Genomic DNA, 19,539 nt, shown 5'->3' with positions numbered 1-19,539 from the left:
GATGAGGAGTGGGCGAACATCGAATGCCTGCCGCGCTGGCAAAAGACTCTGCCAGCCGCGCTGCCTCGAGCTGTCCACCCACTCCACAGATCCTGATCCTCAGTGATGTGCCTGCAGCCTCTGCCTCCTTTAGCCATTCAGAAGCTCTCAGTCTCAGGTGTAAAGTCTGATTTCCATACAACATATTCAAACCTTTCTGCGTGCACTGTCAATCCCTATCAGTTATTATGTAACGAGCCAGTGCATTTAAATTGGGTAGGCGGGGCAACCAGAGTGTTACGGGATTATAATCTTTGCCTTAATTAGCCTTGCCTTAGGTTGACAACATGTCCAAAGCTGCACTTATTAGTTGTGCAAATGTTCAGTTGAATCCCACTACTCCTTAAGACTTAATTTAGGCTTTCAAAGTCTCTGCTTAGAATTAACTCCAAGTGTTTGATATAACAAGTTGGATCCATATGATCAAACCTATTTCTTACTCAAGATTAGAAATCTATCAGACAAATATGGTTTTAATCAAGACTACTGGCTTTGTTATTGTCTTCTTGTGAGGCTAAATTAGCTGCTGCAGTCATGTTTGTGTGTGTGTGTGTGTGTGTGTGTGTGTGTGTGTGTGTGTGTGTGTGTGTGTGTGTGTGTGTGTGTGTGTGTGTGTGTGTGTGTGTGTGTGTGTGTGTGTGTGTGTGTGTGTGTGTGTGTGTGTGTGTGTGTGTGTGTGGGAGAGAAAAGGAGAGAAAGAGCATCATGATGGAAAGACAACGTTGATGTGATGAGGTGTGACATGCGGGGCATTACTCCATCCCTTTGTTGGAACGTGCCCGGACGCTCCACAGAGAGTTTGTTCGACTCATTTTCAGCAGCCTGTTAATGTGTAAATTACTGCAGACCGAGTCCAAACAGGCCCTGGCAAAAACTAGAAAACCCTCTGCAAATGAGGACTCTTGAATAAGAGCAACAAGTTATTTACTCTCCCCAGAAAAGGGATATCATTTAGTGTTAGAGGACATTCAAAACCCAAAGGGCACTTTGTACTAAACCTTAACATCTGTGTGATTTTCTTTTCAGGGCAGATGACTGCTACTGTTTTCTTGGTAACTCATATTTCTTTGCCAGTTTGGACTTCAAACACACTTCTGTGTGGATCATGGACCTCGCCTCTGCTTCTCCTTTGGACAAATAACGTTGCAAAACTGGTTAAGAGCAGTTTACGTCGATTCCCCCGCAGGAAAGAAGAAACGTACCTCATCGTAAAGCCTGCCCCAGACAGAGTGGGAGGAGATGGAGATGAAAGCAGATCCCAAATGTGTCAATGTATGATCCCCAGAGTGATTTCCATCCCTTTTTCACTCCTGCCCACACTAATAAAATAACTCAGCAATGTGTCAGCAGCCTGGACTGGTTTTAATCTATAATAGAAATAGTTTTTTTCTTTTTTGAGTCACCTGCCAGCATCTAAAGGAGAGAACTTCACTGTCTGTCTCCCTGCCTCTTCCCTCTCCTCTCCCTCATCTCCTGCTCTCTGTGTTTCTCCCTCCCTCACTGCATTTTTCCCAGACTGCGGCGTCAATGGACCCTCTGGCTCCGCTCCTTTCGTCAGTGACTTGAAGCGCTTTGAGAACTTTGTGAACTCTCTGCGTTGGAGTGGAAAGGGGAGAAGTTGATGGGACGCAGCCCTGCAGCAGCAGCAGGCTCCTCGGAGACGACATCAAGACTCACAGCTGGAGATAATCCCCCCGGGTCATGACAAGACAGCGCATCACCCTCCTCACCCCCCTGGCTCTGCTGGGACTCCTCGCAGGGCTGGTAGACCTTAGCCATGGCTCTGCTCATGAGGATGAGGATTACTACATGCAGGAGCTGCTGACAAGAGAGCATATCAACCAGTTCCAGGAGAAGCCTGTGGCCTCAATACCTGATAGGTATGAGCCGCCCAGCCCAAAACCTGCAAAGAAAGGGACCAAAGGAAAGGCAGACAGCAGCAGGCAGACTAAAACCACAGCTAATTCAAAAGCAGGTAAAAGCATTGCCATCTCTTGAGACAATATTTTTCTTCTCTAAAAGTTCTTCACAATATCACCTTTACAAAGTTCTGCTAAAACTTTTCAATAACCAGATGAGTATGTGTTGCCACTAGATGACAGTGTATGGCTGATTATTTGAGCTTTTCCCATCAAGATTTAAGACATTTCCCCACAAAATAAACATGACAGAACCCGTACTGTCTACAATCTTACATCCTGATCATCAGGCGCTGAAAATAATGGATTGTGCATTGGCATCACTGTCACATACTTTACTTTGAGAGATTAACTCATATGTTGCTGTCCCAAAAAGTATTGACTGTCTAGCCTTGGAGCCTCTTTCCTGATTGAGCCAAAGAGCTGAAACGAATGTAATGGAAATCAAATTCATTTCAGATATGTGATCTTTGACAACAAAAGCTATGTGCTGGCTAAAGAGCTTACCCCATTTTGTTAACTATTTGTACTTTAATTAGCAAATGCGTATTGGTGTGGGTGCATGGGTATTATGTGAAGTGTAATTATTGGTATTTCCATATTGCAGTGGTTTTCTGACACTAAAAGCTGTATAATTGAAGTATACTGTACAGTTAAACGCCCAACGAGGGAGTTGAATAGCTATAAACATCAGTTTAATGCTCTGTTTTGGAACTATGTTAAATGGTGTTGTCACTATCAAATTAAACACACTTACATTTCTAATTGTATGCATATAGTAATAAGGATATATTTTGATCTAAACCTTTAAACAACATTTCACCAACATATTACCTTATTTTTGTATCCGCTTATGCTTTCAAATTAAATGTCAGTGTTGGAAGTCGTAGGTTAGTATTTCGAAAGATACTTTTCCTCCAAGAAAACTAATGCGACCCAGACCTCAGAGGAGCAGCTAAATTCAAATCACCTGGTGATGGATGTGCAGAGAGAAAAAAATAAATAACAGTGACCTCCTCTGGTAGTCTTCTTCTCCCTGTACGCATAGATCAGAGCCATGTTTCTGTGTGGGATTAGCAGCCTCACCCACGGCAGAGGTCAGGACTGTGTTACGTGAAGGGGCCAGAACACATGTGAAATCCACGTTTTTCAAGAGCAGCGAGACACAGCAGAGCTCTGCTCTTATCGTCCACATATACGTGCAACTCAGAGCTCTCTGCAAGTTTGTAGGTATGTTTGAGATCCTGCCAGCTGATTGGAGGACAGTAAAAGGCATGAGGGCTTTCGGTTGGTTGATGGCAGATAATTCAGAGCAGCTGTGTCGACCGTGACCTCATAATCCAGGAATCTGGATTCACGTGTCTCAGCAGAGATACCTGCTGCAGGTGGGGCTAAAGGATTTTGATTAGAGTCAAATATGTATAACCACTGCTTCCATTTGATAAGATGTGTTTGTTTTATCTCTACACTGCACATGGAGGTAAATACAGACATGAAAGCATAAAAGTGTGTGTTTAATGGTCCTATAGGCCAAAATACAGTGTGGCATTGTCTAATTTGAGAGTTTTTTCTCACTTCACTACAAAACCTTAATTTCAGTGTTAAGCTCAAACTAATTTTCAATATTCATTAAATCCGAAAGTGAGATTGAATTCACTGCAGTGGTTTTGTTTTGTTTAAACAATGGTTTTCAACCATAATTCAAAGCTCTGACACTTTTGATATTTGAGTGATTTTTACTGCTTAAAGTGGTTTGAATTAAGAAGAAGAGGATATCTGCTTGTTATTTTTATTGTGTTATTATTATTATCTGTTTTTCACGTCTAAATCATATTTCCCTCTACAGTATATCCCTTACGCTAAACTACATAGCCTGGAGCATTGTTGCAGACTCAACCTGTCCCTAGAATGAGACGAGGTAAAGACTTTTAGATGTGAGAAGGATTGTTATTACGTGCCGTCCATCCTGACCTAACTGTCAGTCAAATAAAAAAGCACAGGCCTGACTTCAATGCACCCTGCCCCCATCCTGCCTCCTGTACAGGGGGCTTCCATGACTGATTTGAACCTTAAGCGAGTCATCTTATACAAGGTATCAATCTATACAAATCATAAATGAGCATTGTCTTAGCCAAGGTGAGTTGGAGACATACTGTAGTTGAAGGAAAGGAGCACAGCAGTTAAACGTTTTCAAACTCTGCGCCCGGAGATTGTCTTTTGGTTCAGACCCCAGATCCTGAATCTCTCCACATGTGTGGGACTGAATCCAACACTTCTCTCTTTGTGAACAACAATGAATCAGCACTTTTAAAGGTGATTTGGCCTGTCAAATGTGCTTCTTTAAAATGGAAAATAGTTTTATTTATGTTCCTGCATTATTGTTATTTCCTTTCTTAGTTAAAACAGCCAACAAGAAGGCTGAGAAGACCAAGAATGGTGCCTTGAAAACCCCAAACAGCATATCTGAAGGAGAAGGACAATATAACTCAATAAAAGCGGGTGAGTGAACAACCGGTGACACTCACACTTGTTATGGGAAATTCATGATCTCATACAAATTAATCCTCCCTCAGACGCGCTTGGATCATTTCTCAGATTTCACGGGAGCCGTTAGGATGGGAAAAAAGAAACAAACTCTCTCTGAGATGACAACTATTTTGGAAAGGGCCGTGAGCATGCACTCTTTTTTCAGAGAGCATATTTTCCCTGAGAGGAAAGGTCTGGCAATATAAGCTGATGCTCTCTAAAGTGGAGTTAAGCTACAGAGGCGCTGATGTCTTCTTTGCCTATGAAGCATTGTGTTTGGTTTTCATGGATCACAATGTGTTTTCTAAACTGAAACCCTGTAGCCTTCATGTCAGATGACAGATTAAACCTGCTTCACTGAGAGTATGATTTAGAGCAGCGTACATGTGCTTTGACCTCAGACTTTCCACTTTCAACGTGGTGATATTGCCCTTGTTAAAATGTATTTACCCACTGTCAGACATTTATAACATAACGGTAAGCTACATTTAATCATTCTGGGAGGTTAGGAGATGTTGTGAACTGTGAATTGATGTGTTTATGTTGAAGCTCTTGTAGGGAACCTACTGAGACAGACAGAGAGGTTGCCACTTTTTAATTTGGCACTTGAGAATGGTAACAGAAAGTTGGATATTCCTGCATGTTGGAAAATGGGAGCTTCTTACCGACACGCCTGGCACGAAGGAGCCCAAACAGTCAAGGTCTGGAAGGCTCAGGGTCCCGAAATCATGTTTTCATGGATGAAACTCTGACTCAACATCAATCTGTTTTCCAAGTTTGTTTCAGCATCTACTGCTAGTAGCTGACTTATGTAAAATGTAAAAAAACATACTCTTTTCATCCACCCATAACTGCATTACTCAGCTTTAGAATGAGTTTAGCTGCCAAATGCTTGAGAATGCGAGCATTGTTGGAGATGTAGCAGACCTTCAGTGCCTGCCACATCAACACATACCAAAACAATAGGGAAATCATTAAACGAGGATCTAAGACTGGGGAGGATTCAAAGGGTTTGCTTAAGCAGATGTTTGAAATGTGTTGAAACAAGATGTGTCCGCTCTGATATCACAGTTTGACACGCGCACAGTCAAGCTGCAGAGAGAGTTTGAGCTAAAAAGAAAAAACAAGTACAATTGAAATGCAGAACTCGTCATCAATACAACACGCTGTACGAAGAAACTTAATACTATAGTTTAACTTGGGCTGTTATGACCGGCTTATGCTTAGCTAATTTTAGCTAACGTAATGTTTACACCCACATTTGTAATACTCTACCACCTTATGTAAAGTAAGATTATTTTATATCATGCAAAGCCTCAGCAGTAGCATGGCAAGTGGCCTAGATAGGAACACAGCCCTGACTGACTGCTATTACTTTTCTATTACACATTATTGTTAAGACCAGCTGCTCTGATCATGTGTGAGTCCTATTGCAAAGGATTGCATTCAGATGGTTGAAAAAGATGTACGGCTTTGCAACATGGCAGGCACCAGCATTTTTAAATGTTGTCCTGTAATCCTTGCCTCTGAGGGCCGGGTGTTCCTATTTTGTGCAAAAAGGATTATAAATATAGGAAAACAGGGATACAAGAAGATTGTGTGTGTGCTTTATAGATACTATACAGGGCACACTGTAATGTATATTCTTTATTGCTATATAGCGCTACTGTGAATACTGCCCTAACTGGCTTGTTAATCAACTTAATGCTTCACTTTTAGTGCAGGATTTAATGTCCTCTCAAGTTGTGTTTTTTGCTTTATGCACATAAATTGTCTCATGCATGTGTGGATTTTGGATGCTGATCTTTTTTCTGGCTGTTCTACAAATCCCGGTGCATGTGATTGACGGTCTTCAGAGTCTCAGACATATCAGGCTGCTGGATCATATACCATCCAAGCCATCTTCCGCTATGGTTAAAATATATACTTTGTCCAAGATCATATGCAGAAATCCTGTAAATGCAAAGTACAGATTGACAGTACTTTAAACAAACATGTCTTTGTCTTCGTTGTGTGTGTTAGACTTTTGGGTGTTAATTCTCGGAAAGGCAGTCCTGGCTGTATGACAGCAGCATGTGCATGAACAAACACAGACCAGTGCCCAATCGGAAATTCTTGCTCTGAAAGTCAAATGCGATCCAGAAAGTCTGCAAACAGAATTATCTGACCCAAAGAGCCGTGGAGCTGCTAGGATTTCACATATGAACCTTGATTTGACTGTATGGCTCTTACTTGTCGACATTTACTGTTGTGGAAAGGATGAGCCAATCTCACACAAAGAGCTCTATTTAGTGAACACCAACTCTGCTTCTGCATTCACTTAAAGACAGGCATCTGTTCAAATGAACTGCAAACTCCCTCCAGCAGCAAATGAAAACATTCTTAAGTGATTTGCAGTTCTCTCTTTTTCTTAAGACTGTTTTTTATCTAAAATAAAGGCAGAGGGCTTTGAAGGCGTCTTCATGCCTGCCAAACCTTTTCTGTGGCATTAGTGGGTGTTACTGGATAATTGCCATACTCAAGGAATAATTAAAAGATGATAAGTCAAATCGATGACAGCTAATTGGGGTCTTCTGCACTGCTAGTAAAGAATTTAATTCTGGGACTCCTGTATTGAATATGTCCTTTTGTTTGGGCTTGGAGGATGCCTGCACTGTAAAGTATCTTAATCTACAGACGTCTAAATGGAAACATGGAAAGTGGGAGCAAAGTATGAGAAAGAAACCCAAATAACCCTAATGAGGTCTTAGTGATGGCATCAGTGTAATTTTAGCTTGGGCTTGGAGACTTCAAAAAACAGAATAGAGCAAAGAGTTTGAACATAATGTTAATCAGACAGTGGGGCATTATCATTTTCAGATATCCGAAAATGTAGGAACCAAAGATTTTGAATCTTTACTCGCACTATGAACTAAAAGTAATATCCAAGCCTCTGCTGCTTTAATCTTTTTTTTAATTGTATTTATCCGGTTCATAACTTTACAAAGAGCAGTTTTAAAATTGCTTATGTGCTCTAAGGGAATTATGCGGTGCAAACGCTTTCGAGCAATCATACAACCATTATGTTTTTAGCTGTCTGTCAGTTTAAAGAAAACTCTGAGTCTAGCATGCATACCAGTTTTGCAAAGTACAGTCTGCATGCATTGAGTAAATGTATAAGAGACGTTTCAGTAATCTTAGAAACCTTCTATTGAAATATCTCCCTTTGATCAAATTATATATCTTTTTCCGATGGCTTTAAACAAGCTTGACAGGTTTGCAACTGTAGCTTTTGTAATTTACCATGTTCTCCATTCAATAATATTGCTTTAGTTATACAATGTAATCATGCATTCAGGGTGCAGTTAGATGGCTGTGATAGGCGTACATAGCAAAACTACAAAAAGGAAGCGTTCATAGTGTACAGTCATTAATCATCCATGAAAAGTGGCACATTTTAAAATTCATAGCAGTTTAGACTTCAAAGCCTCCATCACGCTGGTTAGGTTCCCCTTTTACTGTTTGATTTCCAAAGTCTTGAGATAATAACTTGTTTACGGACAGAAGTATAACATGTTTGAACTTCTGTTTGATTGTTTTATTCAAAGCTTGAAGTTTGGATACTGTCTGTCTAGGATCAAATAAGCTGCAAAGTTTGAGAACAATTAATTAAAATGCATAGAGTTTCAATCTTGAGCTGTTGTGTTTGGTTCGGAGGCAGAATGAAGAAACATCAGCATTAATAACAGTCATAACAATCACATCCTGCTTTAATTTTGGCATTTCCCCTCATCAATACAATATTATTAATACAACTGTTCATTGTTTATGTGTTGACTTTGTTGCATTTTGTCTACAGAGTACCTATATGTTATATCTGTTTGCTTCATACATTTGAGCATAATTAAAAAACTCTACATTTCTCATTATTTAGTAAACAGAAGTTCAGGAGCAACCATTCTGTAGCAATCCCACACATACCATCACAGGCTAATTTGTCTTTCTCGTTACCCAGAATGCCCTCCCATGGGACTGGAGACATCGAAGATTGATGATTTCCAGCTTCATGCTTCAACCACGAAACGCTACGGCCTCGGTGCACACAGAGGTCGTCTCAACATTCAGGTGGGACAGGAATGTAAAGTGTTGTTAGCTTGGGCAAGCTTGCCAACAATGTTTCCGTTGCATTACACCCTGGGCAAACTCACCTTTTCCTTGGCAGTTTCAATGGAAGCATAATTTCCCCCACACAAAGCAGCAATACAAAGTAAATATGATCTAGAGATACCATCTTTTAATCTTCGGTAATATTAAAGCTCCATGGTAAGATGTCAGCTGCCATCACTGGCTTTTCAGCTCACAGGTAATTTAGTATTCGACTCAAAAGGGAAATGAAAAGTGTTGCCGTCAAAATAGGGGCACATCCCCAAACCTTTGGGGCATTGGGGGGGGGGAAGAGGTATTTCCTGTGAGTGAAAGCTGTGCTTTGAGGGTTTTAGCATGTGTACGGTATCATTCTGCAGGCTGCACTCTCAATCTTACAATTAATGAAACACACACACATGAGCTTAATCCCCAAAGAAAGGCAGTATGTTTCATGAAACCAACAATACAAAGGATTTGTTATTTGGTCTGTGTTGGTGTGTGTAAGGGATCTTCCTCTCAGGGGATCAGAGAGGGGCAGAGATAGTGTCCAGAACAAATATCTGTAAATCAGGAGGAACAACATAGAAAGCAGATGTTTCCTGGGGCCAGTGAGCTTGGTTTGTTTCCACTTCAGATTCAAGACACCAACGCTTCTGTGATTCATTTAACTTTCTTATAGAGGATTCATACTGGATCACTGGACCACCTCTAAACATGTCATTTTAGTAGAAAGGTTTATTTCAAGTAAATGGCTCATGAAATGTGTTTATAACAGATTCCACAACTAATCCAACAGTAAACCTAGACATGCATATTTGCCTAAGGAATTGAATGCAAGTCAGCTATACTTACCTTTTACAATCTAAACATGCTTAGACTCACTTTAAGATTCGGGAGATGAATGTGTGTATGTTTGCCAAACCATAATTACCTTCTTCCAGAAATCTTTTAAGGAAACTCGAAACTTTAATAAAGAACTTTAATGAAATGTAAAGAATGTATACATGATTGAAGTTGAGCATCATTCACAAAACCTATACATATACAGAAATGTGTCAGATTATAATAAAGTATTATAATTCAATTCCAAATGAGTCCTCATGTTGCATAATTACACTAAAACAGTTGAATGCTGAGAAATGAATAAAAGAGAAGCTCAGACAGTCATCCCTGTCTCACAGATGTTTCAATCCTGAAACGTAAACTCACTGGTTTTGTTTCTGCCTTCGTTCAGTCCATATAGTTTTGTACATTCTAGTTTGATTGATGGATCCTGTACGTGTTTTATAACATGTACAGTCCATGTTAGAAGACAACTGTATTTACTGTAGATTAGCTATCTCATATGGACAGAATGTTAAAATTTGGAGGATCTAATTTCCCCATGCATGATTCATCCCTGATACAGTTACCTTTAATAAAAATGTAACAAAAAAAGCAGAGAGTTGGCTAGCATTTCCAGTCAGTGTGTGTAGCACATGTAGCACATGGACTGTGTGTTTGTGTTTCCACATGGACATATGGACTAAAATTCTGCTCCACATGGCTGTTTCTGAGTGCAGGCTGGCATCTACGAAGATGACCTATATGACGGGGCCTGGTGCGCCGGGAGAGATGACCCGCTGCAGTGGTTCGAGGTGGACGCCCGGAGACTGACCAAGTTCACGGGGGTCATCACTCAAGGCAGAAGCTCCCTCTGGTCGTGAGTAGGAATCCCACAGATATCCATGGAGAGTTGTAGATGGATAAGGATGGAGATTTTCTTATGCAAGCTAATTTTGAAGGATAATTGTGATCATTGATTGATTTTGTGCCATTTCCATAAGTTGCCTTAAATCCCTGTGATATCTGTTTGAAGGTTGTTTAATGTGAAGAAGCTCACAGTGACAATGCAAACATTATTTAGCATTAGTGTTTACCATGTCATCATTTTATGTTGGGAGGGTAACGGTTAGTGATTATCACCAAATACATAGTACAGTGTAGACCAGTGACCACCAACTGGCGGTCCGCGGGCCACATCCGGCCCGCCAGACATTCTCATCCGGCCCGCACGACGGGGGTGACTGTGGCGTTGGCGGAGCAGTAACCACTGTGTGCAGTATCGGAGTCCAACAGAGAGGCAGCAGCTGCGGGACAGTAGACTGCGTACTGCGAAACCTTCCCTGCCTTGAAGAAGAAGTGATCCTTCGTTGTGAAGAGTTGTGTTTTGTGCGCTCCGCACCACAGCAGTAGCCCCGCTGCGACAGAGTCCAACAGAGAGGCAGGAGCTGCGGGACACTGCTGGTGATGACATTGTTGTCATCTGCTGATACTGCTGCTGCTGCAGCTTGTGGCGCCTGCTTCGATGAAAATAACTTTCTAATATCCATAACTTTATAGGCTATTAGCTTAAAACTCTTCAGGCACTAGGAAGGATCACTTCTTCTTCAGGGCAGGGAAGGCTACGCAGTACGCAGGCTAATGTCCCGCAGTGGCTGCCTCTCTGGTGGACTCCGGTACTGCACATTAATCCCGAGACATTTTCAACAAACAAAAAATCTTTTGGAATTTTTTTTTTTAAGTGAAACATCCGGGGCTTTTCAGAAAACATCCGGGGCTTGAGCCCAAGTAGCCACCCCCTAGCGCCGCCACTGGTGTGCACACTGCACAGCGCTGCAGCATGTCTGTGAGCGAGAGAGAGATGCAGCGTGTCTGTGAGGCTCCGCCCCCGCACGCAGATGAGAGAGAGATCTCTTTTTAAATATATTGAAAGTTAGAAACGGAGATGGTTCGATAAAATGTGCAAGATAACGTTTATGTAGCATTTATTTATTGTCGAAATGATGACATTTATAACGGGATCAAATCAAAGTGAATGGCCTGCTGCTGCTGAATGCATGGCAAGTGACTGGAAAAAGTTATTACATCGTTTCAGATAATAAATAATAATGATAATTCATTCTATTTAGGGGCGCCTTTCAAAGCACCAAGGACACCTTACAATTCATAACATATTCCAAGGAAAGGTTTTAAGACAGTACAAAGAATGCAGTCCGGGTGATGCTTTTTATGTGTGGTGCAGATGAGAGGGAGCTGTCCAGAATGACACCAAGATGTTGTGTTTGAGTTCTTGATAAGCCATTAAAACAGTAAAACAAGTGTCTCCTGTTCACCAAAACATACCCATCTGTTATGGAAAAAGACAGTATTCTAAAAGTAATCTGAATACGTTTTTTAAGACACATAACTGTAACTGTATTCTGATTACTTTCAGAGCATGTATTCTGTATTCAGTAACTGATTACATTTACAAAGTAACCCTGCCTAGAAGTCTGCTAAGCTTTATGCGGGGTGTGTGTGTGTCCCCCGGTCAACAACTTCAAAATGTTGGGCTATATAAAAATCGCTGGCCCGCGATAGTGTCTATTGGATACATTTTGGCCCTTGGACAAATGTAGTTGGTGATCCCTGGTGTAGACTATTGGGACATATATTTTGGTCTGAAATTGCATGACAAACCCTCATATAGTTCTAAAAACGTTTCACTCAAAACCACAAATGTCAACCTTACTTTGGTGCTAGAAACACGTGGCCATCACCCAAGTCATCATGGTTCATTTTCTGGTCACCACTAGTGTCTGTACAACATTCCATACCAACCCATACAATAGTTTTTAACCTGTTAAGCCCAGAGCCTGTTTTTCAGGTATCAGGCTCGAAAAGGACATTCCCAGAACAAATGACCATATCTTCTCTTCTAAAAGGGTTAAATTAATAATCCTTTTTCTCAAAGCAAGGTTACACCTGTGAGTTGGATGTAGACGTGTCAGAATCAATATAGATGTTTTTATTTTAAAGTAAATTCAGATTGAACACAGTAAAAAAATGTAAATGATTGTGTCTGTCCAAAAACAAAATATTACTTATAGTGAAAACCACCCTTGAATGATGGGATGGTAGACTAAAAGCTTTAGGAATCCAAACTACAACATATAATAAGTACCCTGTATCAAGATTGATGCAAAACAAGTTAAATGTGACCTTTTTAGAGAGATTTAGCAAAAAAAACACTTCTGGGGGTCATTTGGGTGGATTTGACCTATCTCTGGCTCCCCTTGCTCGATTTTGCTGATTGACATCTCTTTCTAACCGTCAGAGCCAATGGAATCGAGGGGAACTCCCACATACTCCTTATTTGGTAATGTGTGTGTGTGAGACTGACACATAGCCACAACCGGAAGCTGCGATAACTCTGGTGACGACCATTAGCAGCTAACTTTTACTCTCCGATTTTTACATAAAAATGGAATTATAAATTATAAATTAAAACGAATTATTACACAGAAACATTATCAACCTATGGATTAACCGATTCAGCCGCGTTTTTTCTCGTTTAAATGCCATTGAACACGTCTTTTGATCAGATTGACAGCTACGGTGAAAGGATCTCCCGTAAAAGCTCCGTAAAGGTACGTGTTGTGATGTCTGTTTGCTTCCCCTGTCAAGAGTTCGGATCACTCAGTGATGATATATATACCTAAATAATCTGTGGAACCTCAGCTTTAATCGGATATATTGTATGTGCAGCTACGATAAGTAATAAGTGTATCTTTTATCTTGAGTTCTGTGCCAAAGTCTTTAGCATTTTCACTCAGGGGTCATTTAGATGCTTCTTATGAAACTTGTGTTTTGTTTTGGTAAAAATGGTTTATATCGTCAGTTAGCTGATATTCTTCCCGTTAATCTGGTATAACACATTAATAGGTTCTTAAATATTAAGATGGGGGGGGGTTTGGGGCTTAACAGGTTGCTGTTTGGACAACTCACTCCATAATCGTCCAGGAGCGACGTTTGGTCAGTGTCCGTGGCGTGCAGTTGTGTGACGCTCCTTCAGCTTCATAACGGGACGCAAATAGCTTTCAACTGATTGCAATGTATTCCCATCTGCGGCGGGATTTGACGCTCATTGAAGCATGGCATTAGTTTGTGTCGGCTGCCCTTAAAGGCAATGTGAGCATCCATTCTTATTGGATAACGGAGAATTGTACACCCGGAAGTAAGTATTCCCCTTACTGTCGATTGATTTTACAGTGATATCTGCACTACTCATCGACTAAAAAACACCAGATTATCCTTGTTAATTACACAACATTGATTGGTTTAAATTGTGTGCAATGCTTTTGTATTTTTCCCCTTCGATTCGGAGAAACAAATATTTTTTCGGAGTAAAGGATGGCAGAAGACACTACACTACCCAGAGTCCCCAGCTATGGTTTAGGACTACACCATGTGCTCTGTTTGACAAACCCCGTTTTTTGTCATCATTCATTCCATTCTATGTCACGTGATCTTCAAATTTCTCCCTGCAGAAAAAAAAAACATGGCCGAACTTCGTTTTATTCTCGGTGGAAAATGCCTATTTTAAAGTTAGTTTGGCCATTAAAATGCGTTTTGATGTCATTTGATGCGAGAAATATGAGTTGTTATTTCAGATTATGTATGCAGTGGATGTACATGATCTTTAGTTTGCTAGTTATTACGAAGATTACTTCAGGAAATTGCGTCCATAGAACGTTTTCATTGTGACCAAGGTGGTTGCTAGGGACGCTGCTATCGATATTATTTCTGTTATGTTGTGTAACTGTTTAATGGTGTTATCTTTATTGCTACCCCTTTCCCCGTCAATGTATAGTGTTGGTCCACAGCGCAAACGTATTAGTTTAACAAAATCCGATGGAATTCCAGTCTCACATCTCACAGCACATCGTCATTAACAAATACCGGAAACAGACCGAAAACATTTAAAAAAAATAAAATAATACTTTATTCCGAGTGTGCTTGCTTTTCTCTTTGAAAGTCATCACATAACGGCATTGTAATACACGGTTCTGCTGCATTAAATATTACATATCTGCCGTAGTTCTGTATTTATAGAGCCCTGATGAGAAGACTTCTAGACAAACATGAGGAACTGAAAACGTGACGTGGATCATAAATATATCAGTAATTAAACAACAGCTTACATTTCTTTTCACACAATATGTCTCCTTGCAGTATCAACACTAATTCGGCTGACTTTTATATTTGATCCAATTGGTAGATAGGCTGTATTTACACCATAAAGGTGCACAGGTGATATAAAGGGACACCTAGTGGTTAAAGCATGTTATTGAATTTCATTATTTGTATTATTAGATATTAATAGGATCCCTATAAAGTATATTCATTACTCGTTATTCTCTACTAATAGTTAATTAAAGACTGTATATAATGACTATTTTGCACATCCCTTTCAAGATTTCAAGATTTTCTAAGGTTTATTGACATATCATATACACAACAATGGTGTAGTTCTGCATTGAATGAAAAACTTGGGTCGCAGGTTCCTCAATAGTGCATTACAAGACATCTATCAATATTTGTGCATACCTCCAGCAATGTTAACTATGTTGAAGCACTTATTTTAACTGATATTATACATAATACTCTTATAAGATGTATGTAGATATTTCATCTCCGGCCTTGTCCGGTATTGAACAATCAATAAATAAAGAACACAGAATTGTTAAATATAAAAGACAGAATTTGTGTGATTATACTAAATGATTTATAAATAAACACCACTGCATATTTACAATAGTTACACATGCTGATGTAACGCAAATGTTCCAACTTGGGATCAATAAAGTATATATTATCTTAAGCTGATCGATGGCTACTGCCATATTTGCACGCGGTGGACCAGTTCAAATCCAGTTTTGGACAGTCTGCCGTGGTTCCATCCCATTTCAAGTGCTGTTCGACGCGCTCGGCGTAACCCTCGGAGCACACTCTCCAATCACAGAGCTTGAGGACTCTCACAGGGTTTGTCAAACAGAGCACATGGTGTAGTCCTAAACGATAGCTGGGGATTCTGGGTAGTGTAGTGTCTTCTGCCATCCTTTACTCCGAAAAAATATTTGTTTCTCCGAATCGAAGGGGAAAAATACAAAAGCATTGCACACAATTTAAACCAATCAATGTTGTGTGATTAACAAGGATAATCTGGTGTTTTTTTAGTCGATGAGTAGTGCAGATATCACTGTAAAATCAATCGACAGTAAGGTGAATACTTACTTCCGGATGTACAATTCTCCGTTATCCAATGAGAATGGACGCTCACATTGCCTTTAAGGGCAGCCGACACAAACGAATGCCGTGCTTCCATGAGCGTCAAATCCCGCCGCAGATGGGAATACATTGCAATCAGTTGAAAGCTATTTGCGTCCCTTTATGAAGCTGAAGGAGCCTAGGAGCGTCACAACTGCACGCCACGGACACTGACCAAACGTCGCTCCTGGACGATTATGGAGTGAGAGTGTGTTGGTTTGGAAGCAAAGTAATACACAAACAACAAACAACATTGCTAAACTGAAAGAACACACGTTATTAGGTTAGTTGAAAGCAAAAATATCAAGTTCATATTATTGCTTTCAACTAACCTAATACGGTTATGTGAAATGTATTGACATAACACATTTAATTAAAGTCAACATTTTGGTTTTTCAGTGCATAGAGCCATGTTGCTAACATTGACATTCAATTCAAAAACAGCCAAGTATCTAATTGCATATGGCATGATTTTCTAAATAACTATGGGAAATGAAAATTGAATGTAAGCAGACGGCAACATTGCTCCAGAACTTTAAATGAGTTGGATTTTCCTGTAAATCCGACTGGAACATTTGACTCCACTAATATAAACAAAACAAGCTTTCCAATCCACATGGCTCTGAACCGTCACTGCTGTTTGCCCTTTTCACAAGTCTTTTCTGATCCCCTCACTGTGGGATTAAGGATTTATGAGTATGATTGATTGGAGTACAGACCCTTAAAAGGTCACTTCACTATCAAAATAACACAGAAAAGATTTGTCTGCACAGTAAGCTTGTTCATCACACTCAGATGACAGAAATAATAAAGCGATGTAACAAGAAGGGATTATACTATACACATTTCCACTTTAATTATATTTACAGTAGGTCTTTACTTACTGTAAGATTGGATAAGTCTGCTGTGCACGGCTATTGTCTGTGAAGCTAGTTAAGCTATAAATGATATTACTGGTTTCCATGGCAATTTATGTACCTATCATCTAAATACAAAGGGAAGGGTAAAGTCTCACCTCCCACTGCCTTAGTGGAGGAGTCTGCGAGATCTTTTTTAAGCATGCGTTTAGTATCTGACATCACTATTGCTTTTATAATTGTGCCAGTGCAGTGTCTATTATTTTAGTACAGTTTTTTAAGGTAAAGTTAAAAATCACGCGTTGAAATGTTACTCGTTACTTTTAGTAAATCAAGCACAGAGGTAATATTTGTTTAATTTATGCCGGAATTAATCTGAATTTACCAGGGTCATTTTTTCACTAGGAAAAAACATAAATGCTCCTGTTCACATTTTCCTCTACCCTCTACTCTGACTTTGCTCGGTAATAATGCGAATCTGACAACTTTTGGCCTTTGCACTTCCTAATTGGAAAGGGTGGGTTACAGATTTCTGGAAACTGCTGTGTAGTTAGAGAGCATGGGGAGTTACTTTATCAGTGTTTGTAATTTTCCTTCAAGGCAAGCACGATCTGAGGGTGCAGAAGACACCGATGGCTGAGACAGAATTTCTCCCGCAATTAGCTCTGTAGGGCATGTTACTGTCGACAGTGCCAACTCAGGGGTTTCTGTCTATAACAGAGCTTTAATTAGCAGAACTGGGAATTCTTACCAGGCCTGACCAGCTCAGCACTGATGTCTTTATCCAGAAGCATGGGAGTCCCTGTCATCCCACATCCTGCTCACAGAGCTCTGATGGGACAGTAAATCACCAGTGAAGTGTGTTTGCAATACAAAACATTGTATTATTTTGATGTTCCACCTCTCTGTGCTCTACCTAAGATACTTTCAAACAACGAAACCGCTGAAGTCTTAGCTTCACAACTCCTGTACACATTTCAAGTTATTTTTATGTTCCAGACAGCTATACATTTATCTCTTATTATGGATATATTTCAGTAGGAGTTTGAAACTTGATGGATCTTTTGAATCCACCAGCTAAGTCTTTGTATATTATGGCGTAGCTATTTTATCGTTGCCAGGTTCATAACCAGGACATTTTGAAATGTAAGACTTTTTTTTAACGAAAGGTTTGTTATATTTGGTTTGTTAGGATGCCGATTTAATGCATTATCTGTAAATGACTGCAACATTCACAATGGTGTTTTTTTAGGTTTAGGTTCTGAGAACCCTCACATAACCATGAAAACACTCGTGAAATGTGCTTTATTCAATATCTTACCCGAAAATGTTGCTTATTTAAGCCAGGTTTTCCCAATTGGCACTGTTTTCCCTTATACAATCATGTAACATTTGCAAAATGCAATGAAAATGTTATTTTCACTGTTTGAATTGCATAAATGAAGTTCAAATTTGAGTATGCCAATAGGTTTTGTATTGTACATGCCTGAGAAGTATGTAAAACACACCAACATGGTTTTCTATAACATTTACTGCACTGTTTAAATGTCAGAACACATGCTATGCTAGTTAGCATTCACAATAACATCACCCACATATAGGATTCTGTGTATTGTTAGCCTGGTTGTCGACACCTACATTCCCACCAGCATTTACATTTCTTTGGCGGTTTAAATGAATATTTGAATGAATGAAGTGAATCAAAACTCAGTCTGATTATGGTGGCAAAGTTTCCTTGTATTCAGAACCCAAACTCACCCTAGGTCAAATGAAAATCAGATGCGTGGCAAACGTAACTTTTGCTCCTCTTCCAAAACTTAAAGCAGCGACAGGCTCAAGTGACACTACTAATACGAATGATCTGACCTCCTCTCCCATTGTCCTGTTTCGAAACAGACTGTGAGCATTCAACGTGTCTGGCCGAGTACTGAGAGACTTTCTCACAGTCACCTCATTTGCATTAAATTCACACTGAGAGGATTTGTATTTTTTCTTCCACACGCTAACAGGAGCGATTGGGTGACCTCATACAAGGTCATGGTGAGCAATGACAGTCACACCTGGATAACACTGAAGAACGGCTCAGAGGACATGGTGAGTAACAATCATGGCAATTAGAAACTAGTATCCATATATCTAAGAAATAGGCATTTAATATCAGGCTTTTGAACTCATTATTACCCCTTCATAGGGAGTCGTGTTTAGTATTTCCCATGTTGGCTGGAACATCATAAAAAAAGTTATTCTTGCCCAAGAGCAATTTCAGAGAAACATTTAGATCTCTGCTTGTCTCTGGGCTTAATGAGCTGGAAGGCAGTAGTAAATACTGATGATCCTCAAGCAGATGGGAACTTCATCCTGGCTCATCATCAGAGATACATCTATGCACTTGATGTAATTGAATAGAAACCAAATCTAAAGCAGCAGCTGAGGCATTTGACCAGTAAAATAATAACCATATGATCCATAAACATGCATATCAGATGATGTTTTTGAAGAAAATCATATCCTTGCCTCTCTCTACTGCTTTTTACATCCCAGCTAATGAAATGTTGCTGTAACTGTACACTGGTGCGGCAGCTGATGTCACAGATGTGGGAGGTTATGCCCCACAGTAATTTACTCTACAAGTAACAAGCTCCCACTCACTCTCACCTTTAAATCCAAATGCCAAACCGCACTGTTTGTCTTGCAAAATACCAAAAGGTGCAGAGAAGAACCATAATGTTTTAAATGTATAATAAGCTCCCAGTTGTATCACATCCTACAGGTGCATCTGTCTGTGTTTGATTAAGGGTTATGTGGACCCACACAGCATTATAGTGTGCATGTTCTAACTGAATTAGTTATATTTATATGTTACATCTGCTGTATGTAGTCCTGTCGTTTACACATTGTGACTAATGTTATTAATCTGTTAGGCTGCACTTTTAATCTCATAT

At 39.9% G+C, this 19,539-nt stretch overlaps 1 protein-coding gene across 1 annotated transcript in view; it reads left to right on the top strand.

Moving 5' to 3' along the window:
* Window positions 1-1,737: 1,737 nt before the first annotated feature.
* cpxm2 (carboxypeptidase X (M14 family), member 2) overlaps window positions 1,738-19,539 on the top strand; it is a 36,000-nt gene continuing 18,198 nt past the window's right edge. Inside the window, exons 1-5 of the mRNA XM_034214294.1 lie at window positions 1,738-2,014; window positions 4,356-4,457; window positions 8,479-8,588; window positions 10,172-10,311; window positions 18,607-18,691. Coding sequence (XP_034070185.1) covers window positions 1,741-2,014; window positions 4,356-4,457; window positions 8,479-8,588; window positions 10,172-10,311; window positions 18,607-18,691 — 711 coding nt within the window. The 5' untranslated portion in view covers window positions 1,738-1,740. The remainder of the gene's footprint in view (window positions 2,015-4,355; window positions 4,458-8,478; window positions 8,589-10,171; window positions 10,312-18,606; window positions 18,692-19,539) is intronic.

The sequence above is a fragment of the Gymnodraco acuticeps genome, unplaced genomic scaffold, assembly GCF_902827175.1.
Source record: "Gymnodraco acuticeps unplaced genomic scaffold, fGymAcu1.1, whole genome shotgun sequence".
NCBI lineage: Eukaryota > Metazoa > Chordata > Actinopteri > Perciformes > Bathydraconidae > Gymnodraco > Gymnodraco acuticeps.
This window is presented reverse-complemented; position numbering and strand designations above follow the sequence as displayed.